The sequence below is a fragment of the Chiloscyllium plagiosum genome, unplaced genomic scaffold (genome assembly GCF_037043375.1).
Source record: "Chiloscyllium plagiosum isolate Xiang-an unplaced genomic scaffold, Cpla_swu_hap1 HiC_scaffold_1, whole genome shotgun sequence".
Classification (NCBI taxonomy): Eukaryota; Metazoa; Chordata; class Chondrichthyes; order Orectolobiformes; family Hemiscylliidae; genus Chiloscyllium; species Chiloscyllium plagiosum.
The window spans coordinates 51,498,002-51,521,772 of record NW_028270139.1 but is presented as its reverse complement, the minus strand read 5'-3'; the positions used below and the strand labels follow the sequence as shown (position 1 = coordinate 51,521,772).

Sequence of the window (23,771 nt, the reverse complement as noted above, 5' to 3'; positions counted from 1 at the left end):
AGGTGCCGGAAGACTGGAAGTTGGCAAATGTGGTGCCACTGTTTAAGAAGGGCGGTAAAGACAAGCCAGGGAACTATAGACCGGTGAGCCTGACCTCGGTGGTGGGCAAGTTTTTGGAGGGAATCCTGAGGGACAGGATGTACATGTATTTGGAAAGGCAAGGACTGATTCGGGATAGTCAACATGGCTTTGTGCGTGGGAAATCATGTCTCACAAACTTGATTAAGTTTTTTGAAGAAGTAACAAAGGGGATTGATGAGGGCAGAGCAGTAGATGTGATCTAGATGGACTTCAGTAAGGCATTCGACAAGGTTCCCCATGGGACACTGATTAGCAAGGTTAGATCTCATGGAATACAGGGAGAACTGTATTCAAAAGTGGTGGTGGAGGGTTGTTTTTCAGACTGGAGGCTTATGACCAGTGGAGTGTCACAAGGATCGGTGCTGGGTCCTCTACTTTTTGTCATTTACATAAATGATTTGGATGCGAGCATAAGAGGTACAGTTAGTAAGTTTGCAGATGACGCCAAAATTGGAGACAGCGAAGAGGGTTACCTCAGATTACAACAGGATCTGGACCAGATGGGCCAATGGGCTGAGAAGTGACAGATGGAGTTTAATTCAGATAAATGCGAGATGCTGCATTTTGGGAAAGCAAATCTTAGCAGGACTTATACACTTAATGATAAGGTCCTAGGGAGTATAGCTGAACAAAGAGACCTTGGAGTGCAGGTTCATAGCTCCTTGAAAGTGGAGTCGCAAGTAGATAGGATAGTGAAGAAGGCGTTTGGTATGCTTTCCTTTATTGGTCAGAGTATTGAGTACAGGAGTTGGGAGGTCATGTTGTGGCTGTGCAGGACATTGGTTAGGCCACTGTTGGAATATTGTGTGCAATTCTGGTCTCCTTCCTATCGAAAAGATGTTATGAAACTTGAAAGGGTTCTGAAAGGATTTACACGGATGTTGCCAGGGTTGGAGGATCTGAGCTAGAGAGAGAGGCTGAACAGGCTGGATCTGTTTTCCTGGAGCGTTGGAGGCTGAGGGCTGACCTTATAGAGATTTACAAAATTATGAGGGGCATGGATAGGATAAATAGACAAAGTCTTTTCCCTGGGGTCGGGGAGTCCAGAATTAGAGGGCATAGGTTTAGGGTGAGAGGTGAAAGATATAAAAGAGATCTAAGAGGCAACGTTTTCACGCAGAGGGTGGTACATGTATGGAATGAGCTGCCAGAGGATGTAGTGGACGCTGGTACAATTGCAACATTTAAGAGGCAATTGGATGGGTATATGAATAGGAAGGGTTTGGAGGGATACGGACCGGGTGCTGGCAGGTGGGTCTAGATTGGGTTGGAATATCTGGTCAGCATGGACGGGTTGGACCGAAGGGTCTGTTTCCATGCTGTACATCTCTATGACTCTACACAAACCAAATTTTCTTGCTCATGGCCAATAGTCCTGGAGGCTATGACAATGCAAGTGAATATCTAAATACGACTTAAATGTTGAGAGTTTGTGACTCAACCACCCTTTTAGCCAGCAGAACTCCAACTCCCACTTCCTTCTAGATACAAAAACATCACTCTTTAACTTCCCTCTGAGCCTTCTACCCATTACCATAAATCTATGCCCTAGTTATTGATTCCTCTACTATTGGAAAAAGTGCCTTTCAATCTACCCCATCTACGCCCTTCAAAATGTTACACCTCTATCAAGTCCCCTTTCAACCTTCACTGCTCCACCCACATAACCCAGGCCTCTCGGCCAAGGTTGTATTCTGACAATACTCCTCTGCATCCTCGCAGAGGATGTTGCAATCACAGCCTTATTATAATGTTATAATAAAAGGTTGTTTGTTATAATATGTTATAATATTATAACTAGAACAGCTAATAGCATTCCAGTTGTAACCCTAACCAGTATTTTATGCAGTTCCATCATAACCGCCCTGCTTTTATATTTCGCACCTTGTCTAATGCCTGGAGAAATACACCATTTGTCTTCTTAACCAGATTATCTACTTGCCCTGCTATCTTCAGGGACATACGGATATGTACATTAAGGTCCCTCTGATCTTCAATACTTTCTGAGGTCCTATTCAAAGCATTCCTTTGCCTGTTAGCCCTCCACAACAGCATTACCTCACAACTTCCCAGCAAAATCCCATTTGCCACTGTTTACCCACCTGACTAATCCATTGATGGCCTCCTGCAGTTTACCACCATCTTCCTAATGATTTTGCACCCTAACAGTTTTGCAAACTGTCATCTGCAAACTTCTTAATCATATCCCCTATAATTAAGTCCACATCATTAATACACACCACAAACAGCAAGGGCTCCACCTGCAAGCCCTGTAGATCCCCACAGGAAATAGATTTACAGTCACAGAAATATCCCTGCTTCTCAGTCAATCTTGAATCCAACATGACACTTGGTCTTGGATCATTAAGGTTTGAACTTTCTTGGACCAGTCTGCTATGAAGCACCCGAAAGGCCTTGCTGAAGTCCACATGGACCACATCAAATACATTACCTTCAACCACACTCCTAGTTATCTCAGTAAATGTGACTGAATTTGTTTAACACAACCTTCCCTTAAAAAATCCATGCTGACTATCTCCGATTAATCTGTATTTCTACAAATGCAGATATGAAAGGAAGCCAGGAAGGAAATAGTGGATGCTCTGTGGATAATTTTCCAATCCTCACTAGATACAGATATCAGACAGTTGGAGGCAAACCTTACACTCTTGCTCAAAAAGGTGTGATGGATAGGCCCAATAATTATAGGCTGGGCAGTCTGACCTCAGTAGTGGGTGAATTACTGGAATCAATATTGAGAGGTGTGATTAGCCACCATATTTGTTAGAGACATGGATTAACTAGAGGTATTCAGAATGGTTTTGTTAAGGGAAGATTGTGTCTTACTAAATTACTTGGATCTTTGACTAACTAAGAAGGAGAATTGATGAGGGTAGTGCAGTGGATGTTATCTCCATGGATATCAATAAACTATTTGACAAAGTCCCACAGAGCAGACATACGAAAATTGAAGTACATGCGAAAATTGGGAATGTGGCCAGTCAGATCCAAAGTTTACTTAGTGATAGAAAACAAGGTGTGATGGGTTACACGTGTTTTTGCAAATGGATAGCTGCTTCCAAGAGTGTTCCAAAAGGCTCCGTATTTTTCCCTTGCTACTTTTGATATATATAATATATATATTCATGACTTAGGCTTAGGTTTGGCAGATATAATTGGTAAATTTGCACGCAACACAAAGTATCAAATGGAATTGAACTCAGAGATTAATGAGCATGTGCATTTTGAAAGGGCAAACAAAATAATGGAATAAACAGTAAATCGAAGAGTATTGAAAGGGGTAGTGTAAGTGAATGACCTTGGAGCGCACGTGCTCAGGTCCTGTAAAAGGAAGAACAGGTAGATAAGATGGTAAAGAAGACATTAAGGGTGGTTTTCTTCAGCGGGTGAGGTATCAAATACAAGAACACAGATGTGCAATCCATAGAAGAGACTAGCAAGGCAACCGTTTTGTGTAGAGTTCTCATTCTCATTTGATAATTACTTTAAATCTGTGGCTCTCCACAGATCATAGAAAAGTTACAGCATAGATCATTGGCAGTAATTTTCCCAGGGACAACTTCCTATTGGCTATCATTATACAATTACAGAAGGTGCATAGACTCTCAATGCTGTAGGCCCAGTCAGGTAGCCAGCAGGTCTGGAATCTCAACTGCCCCATTGAGGGGGTTGGGCATCAGTGTATGCCTCAACATGGAGGCTGCTACACCAGCCAGCCAGCACAACAGTAAGCAGATATAACAAGAACAAGAACTCAAACCAGCAAGTATAAATGAATAGAAACAAAGCCGTCTGCAATAGATTGATCTCAGACATCATCATGATCGTGTGTGTACCTGGGAGCCATTCTGACCCAGAACATCCCCTCCCACCATTTTTCAACTCCAAGTTCATCATCACAAGTCCCAAACTTTGGCTTGTTTCTCTCTTCATGTGTGTTACCAGAACTGATGAGGATTTCCAGCATTGTCTGACTTCATTGCCACCAATCCAAACCAGTTAGTGTAGGATGCTTTGGCTAACCAAATCAGGTATCATTCATTGCAAGCAAAAGCTGAAATGGTTCGACAGTAAGGTTCCTCAGCATAAATTTGTGACTATACATGTCCAATATACTAACTGGTGGTGGGTGGGGGGGGGGGGGGGGGCGGAGGAGGTGGAGGCGGTAAAACCGGATATTGGATGCTTTTTGATTATGGACATAGAATCTGTACAGAGTCTGATACTAGTAAAGAACAGTAGTGAAGACCCTGAATATGCTAAAGACCCTGCAATTAACCTTGAAAGCAAAACAGCATTCGCTTCAGCTTTTGCACAGCTGGCCTTTAGATATTGTACTTCTACCAAAATCAACCTTTCCTACATGAAATTCCATTTATATAGTGCCTCTAGGGCCATATTCATTGAGCATGACAATCTATATTACAATTACTAGTGGATTCTGAAACCATACCTCCAACAGCACAGTTTTTTGTTTAAACTTCATTGACAACAATGGAAATTATAGTTAGCCTCAGATAAAAAGAAAAATGGAAACGTGTGGAAACTTACTGGATTGATAGTTTTTGGATTTAGCCGGTCACTGGGCCTGGGATATGGTTTAACAGTGGCAGCTGGAGGATTACTTGCTGCTGACTCAGCTGTCTTCTTTCTCAGTACTTCAACTTTAGACTTCTCCCGAGATGACAACGACATTCTTTTCACATAAGTTTCAACTGCAAAAAAGAGACAAAAAAATACTATTTATTCTTAAAACAAAAATGCTACTTCATGCCCTTTGTGGCCCTGGCATGTGACCTGAGAGGCAGTTTCCTCCCAACAGTCAGGCAACACTGATCCAAACGTGATATGACAAGCTTTACTGAGTGACCATTCAGATAGCTGTAAGGTTTCCTCTCATTTCAAAATGCATTCTATAAAACTGGGGCAAAACTTGAGTCTTCCCATAAAAGATTACTTCCTTTGGTTGGAAAGTTCTCAATTTACAATGCTCCAAGGGAATGAGGGCAAAAGTTGAGAAATTTAATCTCATTGTGGAAGCAAGAGATCACCTGTAAAATGGACACCTTTCCCATGGGTGTGCCATCAGTAATAAAGAGTCATTGAGGAGTACAACATGAAAACAGACCCTCCATCCAACTCGTCCATGCCAACCAGATATCCAAATCTAACCTAGTCCCATTTGCCAGCACTTGGCCCATACCCCTCTAAACCCTTCTTATTCATGTACCCATCCAGATGCCTTTTAAATGCTGTAATTGTACCAGCTTCCACCACTTCCTCTGGAAACTCATTCCATGTACATACCACCCTCTGCGTGAAAAAGTTGTCTTTTAGGTCCCTTTTAAATTTTTCCCCTCTCACCCTAAACCTATGCCCTCTAGTTCTGGACTCCCAATACCCCAGGAAAAAAAAACTTTGTCTATTTATCCTAGCCATGCCCCTCATGATTTTATAAACCTCTACAAGGTCACCCCTCAGCCTCCAACGCTCCAGGGAAAACAGCCCCAGCCTATTCAGCCTCTTCCTATAATTCAAATCCTATGACCCTGGCAACATCCTTGTAAATCTTTTCTGAACCCTTTCAAGTTTCATAACATCCTTAGGACATAACTTTGTGAACTTAAAGGATGTGCAAGAAAACATACCTTCATTTCAATTTCACAGCATTTTTACACCACAGAAAGAGGCCATTTGGCCCGTCATTTCTCCATCAGCTCTCCAAATGAGCATCCCACCTATTGCCATGTTCCTGCCTTCTCCTCATAACCCTGTATACCGCTCCTTTACAAATAAAATCTAACTTCCTTTTGAATACACTGACTGAAATTGCCTCAAATGCTTTCTCAGAGAGTCCATTCCAAAGTCTAACGGCTCACTGTTTGAATAAGTTTCTTTCTCATGCTGATTTTGCTTCTTTTGCCAATTACTTTAAATCTGTTCACTCTTATTCATAATCCTTTAGTAAATGGAAACATTTTCCCACTAACAACTCTGTCCAGACCCTTCGCGATTTTGAACAAATCTGACAGATCTCCTCTTTTCTCCAAATGTCAACAGTCTGAACTTAAGAGTCAGGAACAGTTGGCCGTTCAGCCCCTCAAGCCTGATCTACCATTCAATATGATCATGACTGATCTGACATTCCTCATGTCCACTTTCCTGTCCTTTCCCTGTAACATTATACACAAGGACTCTGACCCTAGAGTTCTCTGTGTCAAGGAGTTCCAAAGACTATCAATCCTTTGAGAGAAGAAGTTTCTCCTCAGGTCAGTGTTATATCGGCACCCCTTTATTTTGAGTGATGCCATCTGGTCCTAGACTCTTCCATGACAGGAAACATCCTCTCAGAAATTACCCTGTGAAGCCCCTAAAGAATCCTACATTTCACTGAGATCACCTCTCATTCTTCTAAACTCCACTGAGTCGTCTCAGTCTATTTAGCCTTTGCTTATAAGAGAACCCCTCCAAACTGCAGATCATCCTAGTGAACCTTCTCTGAACTGGTGCCAATGAATGATATGTTTCCTTAAATAAAAGGACCAAAATTGCTCACAGTACTACAGATGTGGTCACAACAGCACCTTGCACCATTGCAGTGAGACTTCCCTATTCTTATAATCCAATATTCCCCCACCCCACCTCCCTTGAAATAAGGGCCAATATTCCATTAGCCTTCCTGATTACCTGCTGCACTTGTGTGGTAATTTTTTGTGTTTCGTGCACAAGTACTTTCAGGTCCCTTTGTATTGCAGCTTTCTGCAGTTATTGTCTTCAACTTCTCCAATCTATGTTCATTAACTTTTGAGGTCATGTGTTTTCTTTCTGCTCCATGATGTTGTATATCAGGTGGTGGGACATTGTATCCACTGCTTCCAAGACCTCGCTCAATTAGGTTTGAATCTCTTGCTGTGACATCAGTCTTTGCAAATACAAGAAGTATTCAAACTTCTTTTTGAATAATACTTCAATAATCTGGGAACACATCATGCTGCTTACCAGTTCCTCAGGATACATATTCCTGATTCATTAGTACAAATTTTGCTGATACCTATGAAAAATGCACGTCTCGTTAATCAGATTTGGCATTTTAAACACTACCAAATTCTTTTCTTTCCATTGGTGCTAAATCAATAGGCAATTCTGCTACATCGGATATTACTATACAGACCTATCAGGTCAGGCACCATCCGAGGTGCAGGAGAATCAATGTTTCAGGCATAAGCCCTTCATCAGGTGTCAACCATGTACTGTGGGACTGAAGTCACATGTAAGTTTAACTTTAACTTTGGACTTATGCCCGAAACATCAATTCTCCTGCTCCTCAGATGCTGTGCTTTTCCAGCACCACACTCTTGACTCTGATCTCCAACATCTGCAGTCCTCACTTTCTCCTAATATAAACTTATCCCAAACACATTATTAGATCCTTCTAACAAAATGTGATGTGGAAGGGATAACCCATGCCCTCAACCACTAACCTGCCAACCTAAAATAAATCAGACTGAAAACTGCTAATCAAATAATTCATAAATGTATTGCACCACGGTTTTAATTTTAGCAGTACTATCTGCAGTTAACTATCTCGATTCTCTAGAGACATTGAAGTAAATGGGATTGTGGGATGGTTGAATGTCGACAAACTACATATTCAATTTTTTCTTATAGATCATTCAATGGATCTTCCACAGTCATCTAGAAAGCTCCAGCAGGTAGAAAAAAGTTGCAAATGACAACCTGAAGGGATTATGGACAAACACTGTCTCCCTGTTGCTGATAATGCCATGGAATCAATTCTGTAACTTTACAGATGAAAATTCCAAAACCTCTAGCACAAACATAACAAAACCACCTCAAACCCAATGAGACAAGGCTTCATTTATTGTCCATTCCTAGTTGACCTGAAAATGGTGGACCACTGCAAAACATACTAAGTGTCAACCATGTACTGTGGAACTGAAGTCACATTTAAGTCTAATTTTAATTCTTTCAGATAGAGGTTTAGTTTATGCATGCAACCTGTGTGAAGCACCAGAGAGAATGACTGGTTTCAGGGAGGAAGGTTTATGGCAGCAGGAAAAATGGTATGCTTACTCCATGTGCTGAAGAAACACTTCTCCCAAATGTACTTGCATTCCTCTAGCTCTGATAGTTTTACTTGAATCCATTTATAGTTTGCTACAGGTGAGAGTTTAAAAGAATGCTTTGATCATGCAGACATGTTCATCCAGCCGTGGCACTGGCCACGAACACAGATGTTTGAAATAGTGCCATGAGATCTTTGACATTCACTCAAGCAGACAGGTGGGAACATAGTTTAACATTTCATCCCTCACAGTGCAATGTTCCAACAGTACTGCACTAGAATCTCAGCCTTGATTTTTATGCTCAAGTTCTGGAGCAGGTATTGAACCCAAAACCTTGTCCTCAGAGGCAAGAGGTATGGAACATTCATTTGCTCAGACCCAATGAGGAAAGAATTCCCACCATACTGGTGGATAACTAATTGTTCATGTCTTGAGACTTCCATGATTTGGAAAACAAATAAGATTCATTGTCACGTGCTGCGTTGCTCTCCCCTTACAGCATGAATTCTTAACATGCCCAAATATCAACCCCTAATTCACAATTTATTTCCTTTCAGTTCTGAAGAAGAGGTCACTGAATCTGAAATGTTAACTCTATTTTCTCTTGACAGATGCTGCCAGACCTAATAAGCTTTTCCAGCAATTTCTGATTTCCACCACCTGCGGTTCTTTGGTTTTTTTTCTTGACACAGTGTTTCTCTGGATTTGCTGTATCCCCCATAGACCATTATTATGAAACATTCACCAAGAAACCAAGGGGGAATTCAGACAGAACCTTCTTTACTGGAAGATTTTGAAATCACAGAGAGCGACTGTGATATATGAATGCACTTAAGCAAAGGTTCCATAAGTAAAGGTGAAGTCACCATTGTCCCAGAGGACCATGGGGCTGCTCTCTCATTAGACAGAGATGAGTCATGGCGGTTTAACCTGAGAGCCCCCAGCCCCAGATGAGGTGGGGAGTTGCAGAGGAATCCTTCATGGTAACATCAGCAGATGCAGGATGTGATCCCACACTGTTGGTGTCAGTCTGCATTGCAAACCAACTGTCTAGCCAATTAGCTAACCATCTCCGTGCCAACATAAGCACGAGAGAGAAATAGAGAGGGTAATGCTGACAGAGCGAGATAAGCAAAATTACGAGGTGGTTCATGTGGAACAGAAATGAGCTAAATGTTTCTGTGCTAGGTAATACTTTTGGAGCAGTTTGTGGTAAAGCCCACTCAGGAACATTCTGGATTTGGGGATGTATAACAAGACAGAGTTGATTAGGGAGCTTAAGGTGAAGCAACCCTGAGGGGTTCAGATTCAGTGACCTCTTCTTCAGAACTGAAAGGAAATAAATTGTGAATTAGGGTTTGATATTTGGGCATGTGAATTATAGAATTCACACTGCAATTTGAGAGGGCGAAGGTGGAATCAGATGTAATGGTATTACAATTAAGGTAACTAACCTACAAAGAGTAACTATAAGGTTAGGAGCAAGGAGCTGGCCAGAGTTGATTGGAAGGGGAGCCTACAGGATAGACTGTGGAGCAGCAATGGCCGAAGTTTCTGGGGTAACTCAGGAGGCACAGCAGAAATTTATTCCAATAAAAAAGAAACTTATTAAGGGAAGGACGAGGCAACCATAACTGACAAGGGAAGTCAAAGAGAGCATAAACGCAAAGAGCAAACAATATAAAGATTGGCAGGAAGCCAGAGGATTGGGAAGCCTGTAAAAACTAGCAGAGAATTAACTTAAAAAGCAATAAGAGGGAAGAAGATGAAATCATTGAATCTCTACAGTGTGGAAACAGGCCATTCAGCCCAACATGTCCACATCGACCCTCTGAAGGGCATCCCACCCAGACACACTCTTCTACCCTATCCCTGTAACCCTGCAATTCCCAAAGCTAATCCACTTAACCTATGCATTCTTTGACACTACGGACAATTTTGCAAGGCCAATCCATCTAACTTGCACATCTTTGGACTGTGGGAGGAAACTTGAACACCCAGGGGAAACCTACGCAGACACAGGGAGACCATGCAAACGCCACATGGACAGTCACCCGAGGCTGGAATTGAACCTGGGTTCCTGGTGCTCTGAAGCAGCAGTGCTAACCACTGAGCCAACTAGACTAAGCTAGCTGGTAATTTAAAAGAACATTGCAAGATACATAAAAAGGTAAAAGAGTGGCAAGAGTCGACATTGCACAGGCTGGAAAATGTTGGGGAAGTAGAAATGGAGGAGGAACTGAATAGGTATTTTGTGTCAGTCTTCACAGTGGAAGGCACCAGTAGCATACCTGAACTTCAAGACTGTCAGTGTGCAGGGGTGAGTACAGTGGCCATCACTAGGGAGAAGGTGCTGGGAAAGCTGAAGGGGATAAATCACTGGGAACAGATGGACCACATCCAGAGTTCTGAAAGAGAAAGCTGAGGAGATTATGGAGGCAATGCTGGTGATATTTCGGGAATCAATGTTCAGGGAGGATCCCAGAGGACTGGAAAGTGGTTTATGTAACACACCTGTTTAAGAAAGGAGGGAGGCAGAAGACAGGAAATTATAGGCTGGCCAGCCTGATCTTGGTTGTTGGTAAAGTTTTAGAGTCCATTAAAGATGATATTGTGGAGTACTTGGAAGTGCATGGTAAAACAGGGCTGACTCAGCATGACTTCATCAAAGGAAGGTCATGCCTGACAAATCGGTTAGAATTCTTTGACGAGGTAACAAGCAAGTTAGACAAAGGAGAGTCAGTGGGCATGATCTATTTGGATTTTCAGAAAACTTCTGACAAGGTACTGCACAGGGGGCTGCTAAACAGGATAAGGATCCATGGTGTTAGGGGCAAGGTACGAGCATGGATAGAGAATTGGCTGACTGGCAGAGGCACAGTGGGGGGTAAAGGGTTCTTTTTCAGGATGGCAGCCAGTGACTAGTGCACTTCCAAAGGGGCTCCAACTATTCACATTATATGTTAGTGATCTAGACAAAGGAACTGAGGGCATTGTTGCTAAGTTTGAAGATGGCACAAAAATAGGTGGATGGACAGGCATTGTTGAAGAAGTGGGGTGGCTGCAAAAGGACTTGACAGGCTGGGAGAGTAGCAAAAAAGTGGCAGATGGAATACATGGGAAAGTGTGAGGTTATGCATTTTGTTGGGAAGAATACAGGCATAGACTATTTTCTAAATGGGGAAAGGCTTTGGAAATCTGAAGCACAAAGAAACTTAGGAATCCTAGTTCAGGATTCTCTTAAAGTTACCATGCAGGTTCAGTTGGCAATTAGGAAGGCGAATACAAGGTTAGCATCCAATTCAACGGGACAAGAATACAAGAGTAGAGATGTACTACCAGTCGTGGGCTGACCAGAGCCTTATACTCAGGCTGTATAAGGCTCTGGTCAGACCACATTTGGAATATTGTGAGCAGTTCTGAGCCCTATATGTCAGGAAGGCTGGAATGGGTCCAGAGGAGGATTACAAAAATGACACCAGGGATGAAGGGCTTGTCACATGAGGAACAGTTGAGGACTCTAGGTCTGTACTCCATGGAGGTTAGAAGGATGTGGGGGGAATCTCATTGAAACTTACAGAATACTGAGAGGCCCAGATAGAGAAGTCACTTCCATTAGTAGAAGAGACGAGGACCTGAGGGTACAGCCTCAGTTTGAATGGTTGACCTTTTAGAACTGAGATAAGGAGGGATTTCTTCAGCCAAAGGGTGGTGAACTTGTGAAACTCATTGCCGCAGAAGGTTGTGGAGGCCAAGTCACTGAGTGTACTTAAGACAGAGACAGCCAGGTTCTTGATTAGTAAGGGGATCAAGGGGTATGGGGAGAAGACAGTCAGATGAGGTTGAGAAACATATCAGTTATGATTGAATGGTGCAATAAATTCAATAGGCCGTTTGAAGACATCCTTTGGCAATATAAAGAGAGATAAGAGAAAGGGCATTGGTTAGCTCCGACAAGGGGTGGGAGGGGTGAGTTTTCAAAGAGGGGAATGGTAATTTCAGATTTAAATGGGGGTAATACTAGAGGGGAGGACACTGGTTATATAAATTGGAATGGGAAGAATGGTTCTGTGGTAAAAGGTTTAATGGGAATAAGATCAATAGAATTACTATTAGAGTCATAGAGTACAGCATGGAAACAGACCCTTCGGTCCAACCCATCCATCCCGACCAGATATCCCAACCCAATCTAGTCCCACCTGCCAGCACCCGGCCCAGATCCATCCAAACCCTTCCTATTCATATACCCATGCAAATGCCTCTTAAACGTTGCAATTGTACCAGCCTCCACCACTTCCTTTGGCAGCTCATTCCATACATGTACCACCCTCTGTGTGAAAATGTTGCCCCATCGGTCTCTTTTATATCTTTCCCCTCTCACTCTAAACCTATGCCCTCCAGTTCTGGACTCCCCGACCCCAGGGAAAATACTTTGTCTATTTACCCTATCCATGCCCCTCATAATTTTGTAAACCTCTATAAGGTCAGCCCTCAGCCTCCGGCGCTCCAGGGAAAACAGCCCCAGCCTGTTCAGCCTCTCCCTGTAGCTCAAATCCTCCAACCTTGGCAACATCCTTGTAAATCTTTTCTGAACCCTTTCAACTTTCACAACATCTTTCCGATGGGAAGGAGACCAGAATTGCACACAATATTCCAACAGTGGCCTAACCAATGTCCTGTACAGCCGCAACATGACCTCCCAACTCCTTTGCATTTATTGCCCAACCCTCACAGCCCAGAAGGTAGTTTGGAGTCAGTTACATTGCTGTGGGTCTGCATTCACATGTAGGCCAAACCAGGTAAATTCTATTCCCTAAAGGATATTAGTGAACTAGTAATTATATGGTTGCCATTAGGCCAGTTTTTTATTCCATATATTTTTAAAAGTGAATTCAAATTTCATCATCCACCGTCGTTAAATACCGACTCTTGTTCACAGAACATTAGCCGAGGTTTCTGGATTACTTGTCCAGTCACAATATTACTATGCAACTGCCTCCCCAGAATACAGTGGAGATAGGTTCAGAGGGCACGAGAAAGAAATTGGTGAAAAACTAGAAAAAGTTGCAAGATTGGAGCAGAGTGGTGGTGGTTTAGTGGGTAAGTGAAAGGGAAGGATATGACAGGGACAGTTACACAAATGGCTTTAATCTTAATGATAAAGAAATTCACTAGTTCCATGAACATCTTAGAAGTGAACATGTAATGCACAGGGAAGGGAAATTCAAGTAGATAGGAAATTTCTGAATAAAATTACATGTATTCTAGGTAGATCCTGGGATAGTGAGTGGTTCATGTAAGAGGAGGGCATGGCGCATCTAACCACATCTGATAAATAGAACACTTGTGGGTCAATTGTTTTTAAGTCTTTTTGACTTAAAAAAACAAGGATTTGGGCCACATGGAGGGAGGCCACAACAAGCCACATTCTCTAAAACCCAAACTGCAATTTACTATGTCATATCTAATGACAGTGGAATCAACCACATTTAAATATTGTTTTTCAGTTAACAGAAATATTGTCAAAGATTAAGTGTCTTTGACCATCTTTCAATGGTTTGAGAGAGGGAGCAAAGAAGAGATCAGGAGCAGCTTGAAACTAAACAACACAATGAGGAGATAGGCGCAGGGAGAGAATTTAAATTAATCTATTGGAAATCTCTCAAAAAACCATCCCTAGTGGTAAAACACTCAACCACCTCTGCCGAGCCCTACTTCTCATTCTCTTGTTGCAACAAACCCTCTCTCCATTTCCAACAAACCTCTCATTTCCCTCTCTCTCTGTGCCTCTCTCCCACACTCACCTTTTTCCCCTCTAATTTCCTTTCTCTCTCTCCTCTCACTCCCTCTCCAATGTTGCCAAGCAGTTTTTCTCTTTCTCTCTCTCTCTCTGCAGTTAATATGCAGCTTCTCTCTCTCTCCACCCACCACCTCCCCCGCACCTCCACCGCTTCTCTCACTCTCTGTCTGCTGGGGTTACTAAGCAGCAGCCACTCTCTCCCTCCCTTACCTTCTGCCCTCTTCCTTTTCCCTCGAATCTCTCCCTCCCCACTCACTCGCTCCCCCCCTCTCACCCCCTCCCCTCCCCGTTCCCTCTCTTCCCCTTCCCTCGCTTCCCCTTCTCCCCCCCCTCCCCCAGTTCTCCTCCATCCTTCCCCCACTCCTCCCTCCCTCTCTCCCTCTCCCCCCCATTCCCCCCTCGCCCCATTCTTCCCCACCCCCTTTCTCTACCCCCTCCTTCTCCCCCTCCCTTCTTTGTCTTCCCCCTCTCATTCTTCCCCCCTTCCTTCTCCCCTCTCATTCTCCCACCCTTCCCCCTCCCCCTCTTCCCCCTTCCCCCCATCTTCCCCCTCCATCCCCTCTTCCCTTCCCATCCCCTCTTCCCCCCCCTCTCCCCGCCCCCGCCTCTCCCCCTCCCCCCTCTTTCTGCCCTCTCCACCTTATCACCCCTCTTCCCCCCATCCCCCCTCTTTCCCCCCTCATCCCTCCTCTTTCCCCCCTCTCCCCCTCCCACTCATCCCCCCCTCCCCCTCCCACTCATCCCCCTCTCCCCCTCCCACTCATCCCCCCTCTCCCCCTCCCACTCATCCCCCTCCCACTCATCCCCCTCTCCCCCTCCCACTCATCCCCCCCTCACCCCCTCCCACTCATCCCCCCTCACCACCCCTCTCCCCCTCCCACTCATCCCCCCTCTCCCCCTCCCACTCATCCCCCCTCTCCCCCTCCCACTCATCCCCCCTCTCCCCCTCCCACTCATCCCCCCTCTCCCCCTCCCACTCATCCCACCTCTCCCCCTCCCACTCATCCCCCCTCTCCCCCTCCCACTCATCCCCCCCTCTCCCCCTCACCATCCTCTTTCCCCCCCTCTCCCCCTCACCCTCCTCTTTCCCCCTCACCCTCCTCTTTCCCCCCTCTCCCCTTCACCCTCCTCTTTCCCCCCTCTTCCCTTCACCCTCCTCTTTCCCCCCTCTCCCCACCCTCCTCTTTCTCCCCTCTCCCCTTCACCCTCCTCTTTCCCCCCCATCCCCCTCACCTACCTCTTCCCCGCCTCCCCCTCACCCACCTGTTTCCCCCCCTCACCCTCCTCTTCCCCCCCCTCACCCACCTCTTCCCCGCCCACCCACCTCTTCCCCCCCCACCCACCTCTTTCCCGCCCACCCACCTCTTTCCCCTCCCCCCTCACCCCCCTCTCTCTCTCTCCCCTCCCCCCTCACCCCCACCTCTTTCCCCTCTCCCCTCACCCCCCTCTCTCTCTCCCCTCCCCCATCACCCCCCTCTCTCTCCCCTCCCCCCTCACACCCCTCTCTCTCCCCTCCCCCCTCACCCCCCTCTCTCTCCCCTCCCCCCTCACCCCCCTCTCTCTCCCCTCCCCCCTCACCCCCGTCTCTCTCCCTTCCCCCTCACCCCCCCTCTCTCTCCCCCCCCTCACCCCCCTCTCTCTCCCCACCCTCACCCCCCTCTCTCTCCCTTCCCCCTCACCCCCCCTCTCTCTCCCCCCCCTCACCCCCCTCTCTCTCCCCACCCTCACCCCCCTCTCTCTCCCCTCCCCACTCACCCCCCTCTCTCTCCCCTCCCCACTCACCCCCCTCTCTCTCCCCTCCCCACTTACCCGCCTCTCTCTCCCCTCCCCACTTACCCCCCTCTCTCTCCCCTCCCCCTCCTCTCCCTCCCCTCCCCCTCAGCCCCCTCTCTCTCCCTTCCCCCTCACCCCCCTCTCTCTCCCCCCCCTCACCCCCCTCTCTCTCCCCACCCTCACCCCCCTCTCTCTCCCTTCCCCCTCACCCCCCCTCTCTCTCCCCCCCCTCACCCCCCTCTCTCTCCCCACCCTCACCCCCCTCTCTCTCCCCTCCCCACTCACCCCCCTCTCTCTCCCCTCCCCACTCACCCCCCTCTCTCTCCCCTCCCCCCTCACCCCCCTCTCTCTCCCCTCCCCCCTCACCCCCCTGTCTCTCCCCTCCCCCCTCACCCCCCTCTCTCTCCCCTCCCCCCTCACCCCCCTCTCTCTCCCCTCCCCCCTCACCCCCCTCACCCCCCTCTCTCTCCCCTCCCCCCTCACCGCCCTCTTTCTCCCCTCCCCTTCACCCCCCTCTCTCTCCCCTCCCCCCTCACCCCCCTCTCTCTCCACTCCCCCCTCACCCCCCTCTCTCCCCTCCCCCCTCACCCCCCTCTCTCTCCCCTCCCCCCTCACCCCCCTCTCTCTCCCCTCCACCCTCACCCCCCTCTCTCTCCCATCCCCCCTCTCTCTCCCGTCCCCCCTCAACCCCCTCTCTCTCCCCTCACCCCTCAACCCCCTCTTTCTCCCCTCCCCCCTCACCCCCCTCTCTCTCCCCTCCCCCCTCACCCCCCTCTCTCTCCCCTCCCCCCTCACCCCCCTCTCTCTCCCCTCCCCCCTCACCGCCCTCTCTCTCCCCTCCCCCCTCACCCCCCTCTCTCTCCCCTCCCCCCTCTCTCTCCCCTCCCCTCCCCCTCTCTCTCCCCTCCCCCCTCAACTCCCTCTCTCTCCCCTCCCCCCTCCTCTCTCTCCCCTCCCCCCTCACCCCCCTCTCTCTCCCCTCCCCCCTCTCTCTCCCCTCCCCTCCCCCCTCTCTCTCCCCTCCCCCCTCAACTCCCTCTCTCTCCCCTCCCCCCTCCTCTCTCTCCCCTCCCCCCTTACCCCCCTCTCTCTCCCCTCCCCCCTCACCCCCCGCTCTCTCCCCTCCCCCCTCGCTCTCTCCCCTCCCCCCTCACCCCCCCGCTCTCTCCCCTCCCCCCTCACCCCCCGCTCTGTCCCCTCCCCCCTCACCCCCCGCTCTCTCCCCTCCCCCTCCTCTCTCTCCCCTCCCCTCCTCTCTCCCCCTCCCCCTCACTCCCCTCTCTCTCCCCTCCCCTCCTCTCTCTCCCCTCCCCCTCACTCCCCTCTCTCTCCCCTCCCCCTCACCCCCTCTCTCTCCCCTCTCCCCCTCACCCCCCTCTCTCTCCCCTCCCCCCTCACCCCCCTCTCTCTCCCCTCCCCCCTCACCCCTCTCTCTCTCCCCTCCCCCCTCACCCCCCTCTCTCTCCCCTCCCCCCTCACCCCCCTCTCTCTCCCCTCACCCCCCTCTCTCTCCCCTCCCCCCTCACCCCCCTCTCTCTCCCCTCCCCTCACCCCCCTCTCTCTCCCCTCCCCACTCACCCCCCTCTCTCTCCCCTCTCCCACTCACCCCCCTCTCTCTCCCCACTCACCCCCCTCTCTCTCCCCTCCCCCACTCACCCCCCTCTCTCACCCCTCCCCACTCACCCCCCTCACTCTCCCCTCCCCACTTACCCGCCTCTCTCTCCCCTCCCCACTACCCCCCCTCTCTCTCCCCCTCCCCCTCCTCTCCCTCCCCTCCCCCTCAGCCCCCTCTCTCTCCCTCCCCCTCACCCCCCTCTCTCTCCCCCCCCTCACCCCCCCTCTCTCTCCCCCCCCCACACCCCCCTCTCTCTCCCCACCCTCACCCCCCTCTCTCTCCCCTACCCCTCAACCCCCTCTCTCTCCCCTCCCCCCCCTCACCCCCCTCTCTCTCCCCTCCCCCCTCACCCCCCTGTCTCTCCCCTCCCCCCTCACCCCCCTCTCTCTCCCCTCCCCCCTCACCCCCCTCTCTCTCCCCTCCCCCCTCACCCCCCTCACCCCCCTCTCTCTCCCCTCCCCCCTCACCGCCCTCTTCTCCCCTCCCCTTCACCCCCCTCTCTCTCCCCTCCCCCCTCACCCCCCTCTCTCTCCACTCCCCCCCTCACCCCCCTCTCTCCCCTCCCCCCTCACCCCCCTCTCTCTCCCCTCCCCCCTCACCCCCCTCTCTCTCCCCTCCACCCTCACCCCCCTCTCTCTCCCATCCCCCCTCTCTCTCCCTCCCCCTCAACCCCCTCTCTCTCCCCTCACCCCTCAACCCCCTCTTCTCCCCTCCCCCCTCACCCCCCTCTCTCTCCCCTCCCCCCTCACCCCCCTCTCTCTCCCCTCCCCCCTCACCCCCCTCTCTCTCCCCTCCCCCCTCACCGCCCTCTCTCTCCCCTCCCCCCTCACCCCCCTCTCTCTCCCCTCCCCCCTCCTCTCCCCTCCCCTCCCCCTCTCTCTCCCCTCCCCCCTCAACTCCCTCTCTCTCCCCTCCCCCCTCCTCTCTCTCCCCTCCCCCCTCACCCCCCTCTCTCTCCCCTCCCCCCTCTCTCTCCCCTCCCCTCCCCCCTCTCTCTCCCCTCCCCCCTCAACTCCCTCTCTCTCCCCCTCCCCCCTCCTCTCTCTCCCCTCCCCCCTTACCCCCCTCTCTCTCCCCTCCCCCCTCACCCCCCGCTCTCTCCCCTCCCCCCTCGCTCTCTCCCCTCCCCCCTCACCCCCCCCCGCTCTCTCCCCTCCCCCCTCACCCCCGCTCTGTCCCCTCCCCCCTCACCCCCCGCTCTCTCCCCTCCCCCTCCTCTCTCACCCCTCCCCTCCTCTCTCTCCCCTCCCCCTCACTCCCCTCTCTCTCCCCTCCCCTCCTCTCTCCCCTCCCCCTCACCCCCCTCTCTCTCCCCTCCCCCTCACCCCCTCTCTCTCCCCTCTCCCCCACACCCCCCCTCTCTCTCACCCTCCCCCCCACCCCCCTCTCTCCCCTCCCCCCTCACCCCTCTCTCTCTCCCCTCCCCCCTCACCCCCCTCTCCTCCCCTCCCCCCTCACCCCCCTCTCTCTCCCCACCCCCCTCTCTCCCCCTCCCCCCACACACCCCCTCTCTCTCCCCTCCCCTCACCCCCCCTCTCTCTCCCCTCCCCACTCACCCCCCTCCTCTCCCCCCCCACACACCCCCCCCCTCTCCCCTCCCCACTCACCCCCCTCTCTCTCCCCTCCCCACTCACCCCCCTCTCTCTCCCCTCCCCACTCACCCCCCTCTCTCTCCCCACTCACCCCCCTCTCTCTCCCCTCCCCACCACCCCCACTCCTCCCCTCCCCACTCACCCCCCTCTCTCTCCCCCCTCACCCCCCTCTCTCTCCCCCCCTCACCCCCCTCTCTCTCCCCTACCCCTCACCCCCCCTCTCTCCCCTCCCCCCTCACCCCCCACTCTCTCCCCTCCCCCTCACCCCCCCTCTCTCCCCTCCCCCTCACCCCCCTCTCTCTCCCCCCCCCCTCATCCCCCTCTCTCCCCTCCCCCTCATCCCCCTCTCTCTCCCCTCCCCTCACCCCCCCCTCTCCTCCCCTCCTCACTCACCCCCCTCTCTCTCCCCTCCCCACTTACCCCCTCTCTCTCCCCTCCCACCACCCCCCTCTCTCTTCCCTCCCCACTCACCCCCCTCTCTCCCCCCCCCCCTCACCCCCCTCTCTCCTCCCCTCCCCCCTCACCCCCCTCTCTCTCCCCTCCCCTCACCCCCCTCCTCTCCCCTCCCCACTCACCCCCCTCTCTCTCCCCTCCCCCACACACCCCCCTCTCTCTCCCCTCCCCACTCACCCCCCTCTCTCTCCCCTCCCCACTCACCCCCCTCTCTCTCCCCTCCCCACTCACCCCCCTCTCTCTCCCCACTCACCCCCCTCTCTCTCCCCTCCCCACTCACCCCCCTCTCTCTCCCCTCCCCACTCACCCCCCTCTCTCTCCCCTCCCCACTTACCCGCCTCTCTCTCCCCCTCCCCACTTACCCCCCTCTCTCTCCCCTCCCCCTCCTCTCCCTCCCCTCCCCCTCAGCCCCTCTCTCTCCCTTCCCCTCACCCCCCCTCTCTCTCCCCCCCCTCACCCCCCCTCACTCCCCCCCCTCACCCCCCCTCTCTCCCCCACCCTCACCCCCCTCTCTCTCCCCTACCCCTCAACCCCCTCTCTCTCCCCTCCCCCCTCACCCCCCTCTCTCTCCCCACCCCCCTCACCCCCCTCTCTCTCCCCCTCTCCCTCATCCCCCTCTCTCTCCCCTCCCCCTCATCCCCCTCTCTCTCCCCTCCCCTCACCCCCCTCCCTCTCCCCTCCACCCCCTCCTCCCCTCCCCCTACCCACCCCTCCCCACTCCCCCCTCTCTCCCTCCACCCTCTCCCCCCTCTCTCCCCTCCACCTCTCCCCCCTCTCTCCCCTCCACCTCTCCCCCACTCTCTCCCCTCCACCTCTCCCCCCTCCTCCCCTCCACCCTCTCCCCCCTCCACCCATCTCCCTCCCCCTCTCTCCTCTCCCCCCTCTCTCCCCTCCCATCTCTCTCCCCCCTCTCCCCACTCTCTCCCCTCTCTCTCCCCTCTCTCTCCCATCCCCCCCTCACCCCCCCCCTCTCTCCACACCCCCTCTCTCCACTCCCCCTCTCCCCTCCATCCTCTCACCCCTCCCCCTCCACTTTCCCCTCCCACTCTCCCCTCCCCCCTCCTCCCCTCCACCTGCCCCATCTCTCCCCTCCACCCACTCTCCCCTCCCCCCTCTCTCCCCTCCACCCTCTCTCCCCTCCCCCTGCCCCCTCTCTCCCCTCCACCCTCTCTCCCCTCCCCCCTCTCCCCCTCCCCCTCCCCTCCCCTCCCCCTCCTCCCCTCTACCCTCCCTCCCCTCCCCCCTCTCCCCTCCCCCTTCTCTCCGATCTCCCCCATCTACCCCCCTCCCCTCCCCCATCTCTCCCCTCCCCCCTCCCTCCCCTCCTCCCTCTCCTCCCCTCCCCCATCTCCGTCTCTACCCTCCCTCCCCTCCCCCATCTCTCCCCTCCCCTCTCCCCTCCCTCTCTCCCCTCCCTCTCTCTCCCCTCCCTCCCCTCCCCCCTCTCTCCCCTCCCTCTCCTCCCTCCCCTCCCCCTCTCCATCCCCTCCCCCCTCTCCCCTCCCTCCCCTCCCCCCTCTCCCCTCCCTCCCCTCCCCCCTCTCTCCCCTCCCCCCCTCCCCCCTCTCTCCCTTCGCCCCTCCCTCCCCTCCCCCTCTCCATCCCCTCCCCTCCCTGCCCTCCCTCCCCTCCCCCCCCATCCCCTCCCCCCTCTCTCCCCTCCCCCCTCCCTCTCTCCATCCCCTCCCCCCTCTCACCTCCCTCCCCCCCTCCCCCCTCTCTCCCAACCCCCCTCCCCCTCTCTCCCAACCCCCCTCTCCATCCCCTCCCCCTCTCTCCCCTCCCCCTCTCCATCCCATCCCCTCCCCTCCCTCCCCTCTCCCCTCCCGCCTCCCTCCCCTCCCCCTCCCCCCCCTCCCTCCCCTCCCCCTCTCTCCCCTCCCTCCCCTCTCCCCTCCCTCCCCTCTCCCCTCCTTCCCTCGCTCCCCTCCCCCCTCCCCCCTCTCTCCCCTCCCTCCCCTCTCCCCTCCCTCCCCTCGCTCCCCTCCCCCCTCCTCCCCTCTCTCCCCTCCCTCCCCTTCCCCCCTCTCTCCCCCTCCCCTCCCTCCCCTTCCCCTCCTCCCCTCTCCCCTCCCTCCCCATCCCGCTCTCTTCCCTCCCCCCTCCCTTCCCTCTCCTCCCCTTCCCCCTCCCTCCCCTCTCCCTCTCCCTCCCCTTCCCCCCTCCCTCCCCTCTCCCTCTCCTCCCTTCACCCCCCTCCCCTCTCCTTCCCCCCTCCCTCCCCTCTCCCCTCCCTCCCCTTCCCCCCTCCCCTATCCCCTCCCTCCCCTTCCCCCTCTCCCCTCCCTCCCCTTCCCCCTCTCCCCTCCCTCCTCTCTCCCCTTCCCCCTCCCTCCTCTCTCCCTTCCCCCCTCCCTCCTCTCTCCCCTTCCCCCCTCCCTCCCCCTCCCTTCCCCCCCTCCCCCTCCCCTTCCTCCCTCCCCTTCCCCCCTCTCCCTCCCCTCTCCCCTCCCTCCCCTTCCACCCTCCCTCCCCCTCCCCTTCCCCCCCTCTCCCTCCCCTCTCCCCTCCCCCCCTCTCCCTCCCCTCTCCCCTCCCCTTCCCCCCCTCTCCCTCCCCTCCTCCCTCCCTCCCCCCTCCCTCCCCCCTCCCCTCCCTCCCCCCTCCCTCCCCCCTCCCCTCCCTCCCCTTCCCCCCCCTCCCTCCCTCCCCTTCCCCCTCTCCCCTCCCTCCTCTCTCCCCTTCCCCCCTCCCTCCCCCTCTCCTTCCCCCCCTCTCCCTCCCCTTCCCCCTCCCTCCCCCTCTCCTTCCCCCCCTCTCCCTCCCCTTTCCCCCCTCTCCCTCCCCTTCCCCCCCTCTCCCTCCCCTCTCCCCTCCCTCCCCTTCTCCCTCTCCCCTCCCCTTCCCCCCTCCCTCCCCTCTCCCCTCCCTCCCTCCCTCCCCTCTCTCCTCCCTCCCCTCCCCCTCTCTCCTCCCTCCCCCCTCTCCCCTCCTTCCCCCCTCCCCTTCCCCCCTCCCCTTCTCCCTATCCCCTCCCTCCCCTTCACCCCTCCCCTTCCCCCTCTCCCCTCCCTCCCCTTCCCCCCTCCCTCCCTTCCCCCCTCCCTCCCCTCTCCCCTCCCTCCCCTCTCCCCTCCCTCCCCTCCCCCCTCTCTCCCCTCTCCCCCCCTTCCCGCTCGCTTCCCTTCCCCCGTCCCTCCCCTCTCCCTCCCCTTCCCCCCTCCCTCCCCCTCTCCCTCCCCTTCCCCCCTCCCTCCTCCCTCCCTTTCACCCCCTCCCTCCTCCCTCCCCTTCCCCTCTCCCTCCCCTTCCCCCTCTCTCCCCTCTCCCCCCCCTCCCCTCTACCAACCCCTCCCGCCCCTCCCCCCCTCCCCCCTCCCGCCCCTCCCTCCCTCCCCTCCCGCCTCTATCCCCCTCTCTCCCCTCCCGCCTCTATCCCCCTCTCACCCCTCCCCCTCTCTCCCCTCTCTCCCCTCCCGCCTCTATCCCCCCTCCCCTCTCCCCCCTCTCTCCCTCCCTCCCCCTCTCTCCCCTCCCCTCCCTCCCCCTCTCTCCCCTCTCCCCTCCCTCCCCTTCCCGCTCGCTTCCCTTCCCCCGTCCCTCCCCTCTCCCTCCCCTTCCCCCCTCCCTCCCCTCTCCCTCCCCTTCCCCCCTCCCTCCTCCCTCCCTTTCCCCCCTCCCTCCTCCCTCCCCTTCCCCTCTCCCTCCCCTTCCTCCCTCCCTCCCCTCTCCCCTCCCCCCTCCCTCCCCTCTCCCCCCTTCCTCCCTCCCTCCCTCTCCCCTCCCCCCTCCCTCCCCTTCCTCCTCCCTCCCCTCTCCCCTCCCCCCTCCCTCCCCTCTCCCCGCCCTCCCCTCTCCCTCCTCCCTCTCCCCTCCCCCCTCCCTCCCCTTCCTCCCTCCCTCCCCTCTTCCCTCCCTCCCCTCTTCCCTCCTCCCCTTCCCCCTCTCTCCTCTCCCCTTCCTCCCCTCTCTCCCCTCCCTCCCCTCCCCCTCCCCCCCTCTCCCTCCCCCTCCCTCCCCTCCCTCCCCTCCCTCCCCCCCCCTCCCCTCCCCCTCCCTCCCCTCCCCTCTCCTCCCCTCTCTCCCCTCCCCCTCCCCTTCCCGCTCTCTTCCCTTCCCCCCTCCCTCCCCTCTCCCTCCCCTTCCCCCCTCCCTCCCCCCTCCCTCCCCCCTCCTCACCTTCTCCCCTCCCTCCCTCTCCCTCCCCCTCCCCTCTCCCTCCCTCCCCTCTCCCCCTCCCCTCCCTCCCCCTCTCCCCCCCTCCCCTCTCCCCCTCCCCTCCCTCCCCTCCCTCCTCTCTCCCTCCCTCCCCTCCCTCCCCTCTCCCCTCCCTCCCCCCTCTCCCCCCCTCCCCTCCCCCTCCTCCCTCCCCTCCCTCCTCCTCCCTCCCCTCCTCTCCCCCTCCCTCC

The 23,771-nt window shown here is 54.4% G+C and overlaps 1 protein-coding gene across 3 annotated transcripts in view; it reads right to left on the bottom strand.

Moving 5' to 3' along the window:
- LOC122551705 (PACRG-like protein) overlaps positions 1 to 23,771 on the bottom strand; it is a 58,421-nt gene that overhangs the window by 28,646 nt on the left and 6,004 nt on the right. For 2 of the 3 annotated variants that reach the window (XM_087990082.1, XM_087990009.1), the window contains exon 2: positions 4,654 to 4,817. In XM_087990082.1, coding sequence (XP_087846208.1) covers positions 4,654 to 4,797 — 144 coding nt within the window. In that variant the 5' untranslated portion in view covers positions 4,798 to 4,817. Of the gene's footprint in view, positions 1 to 4,653; positions 4,818 to 5,750; positions 5,866 to 23,771 lie in introns of those variants that run through there. The other variant, XM_087990044.1, reaches the window with a different exon arrangement.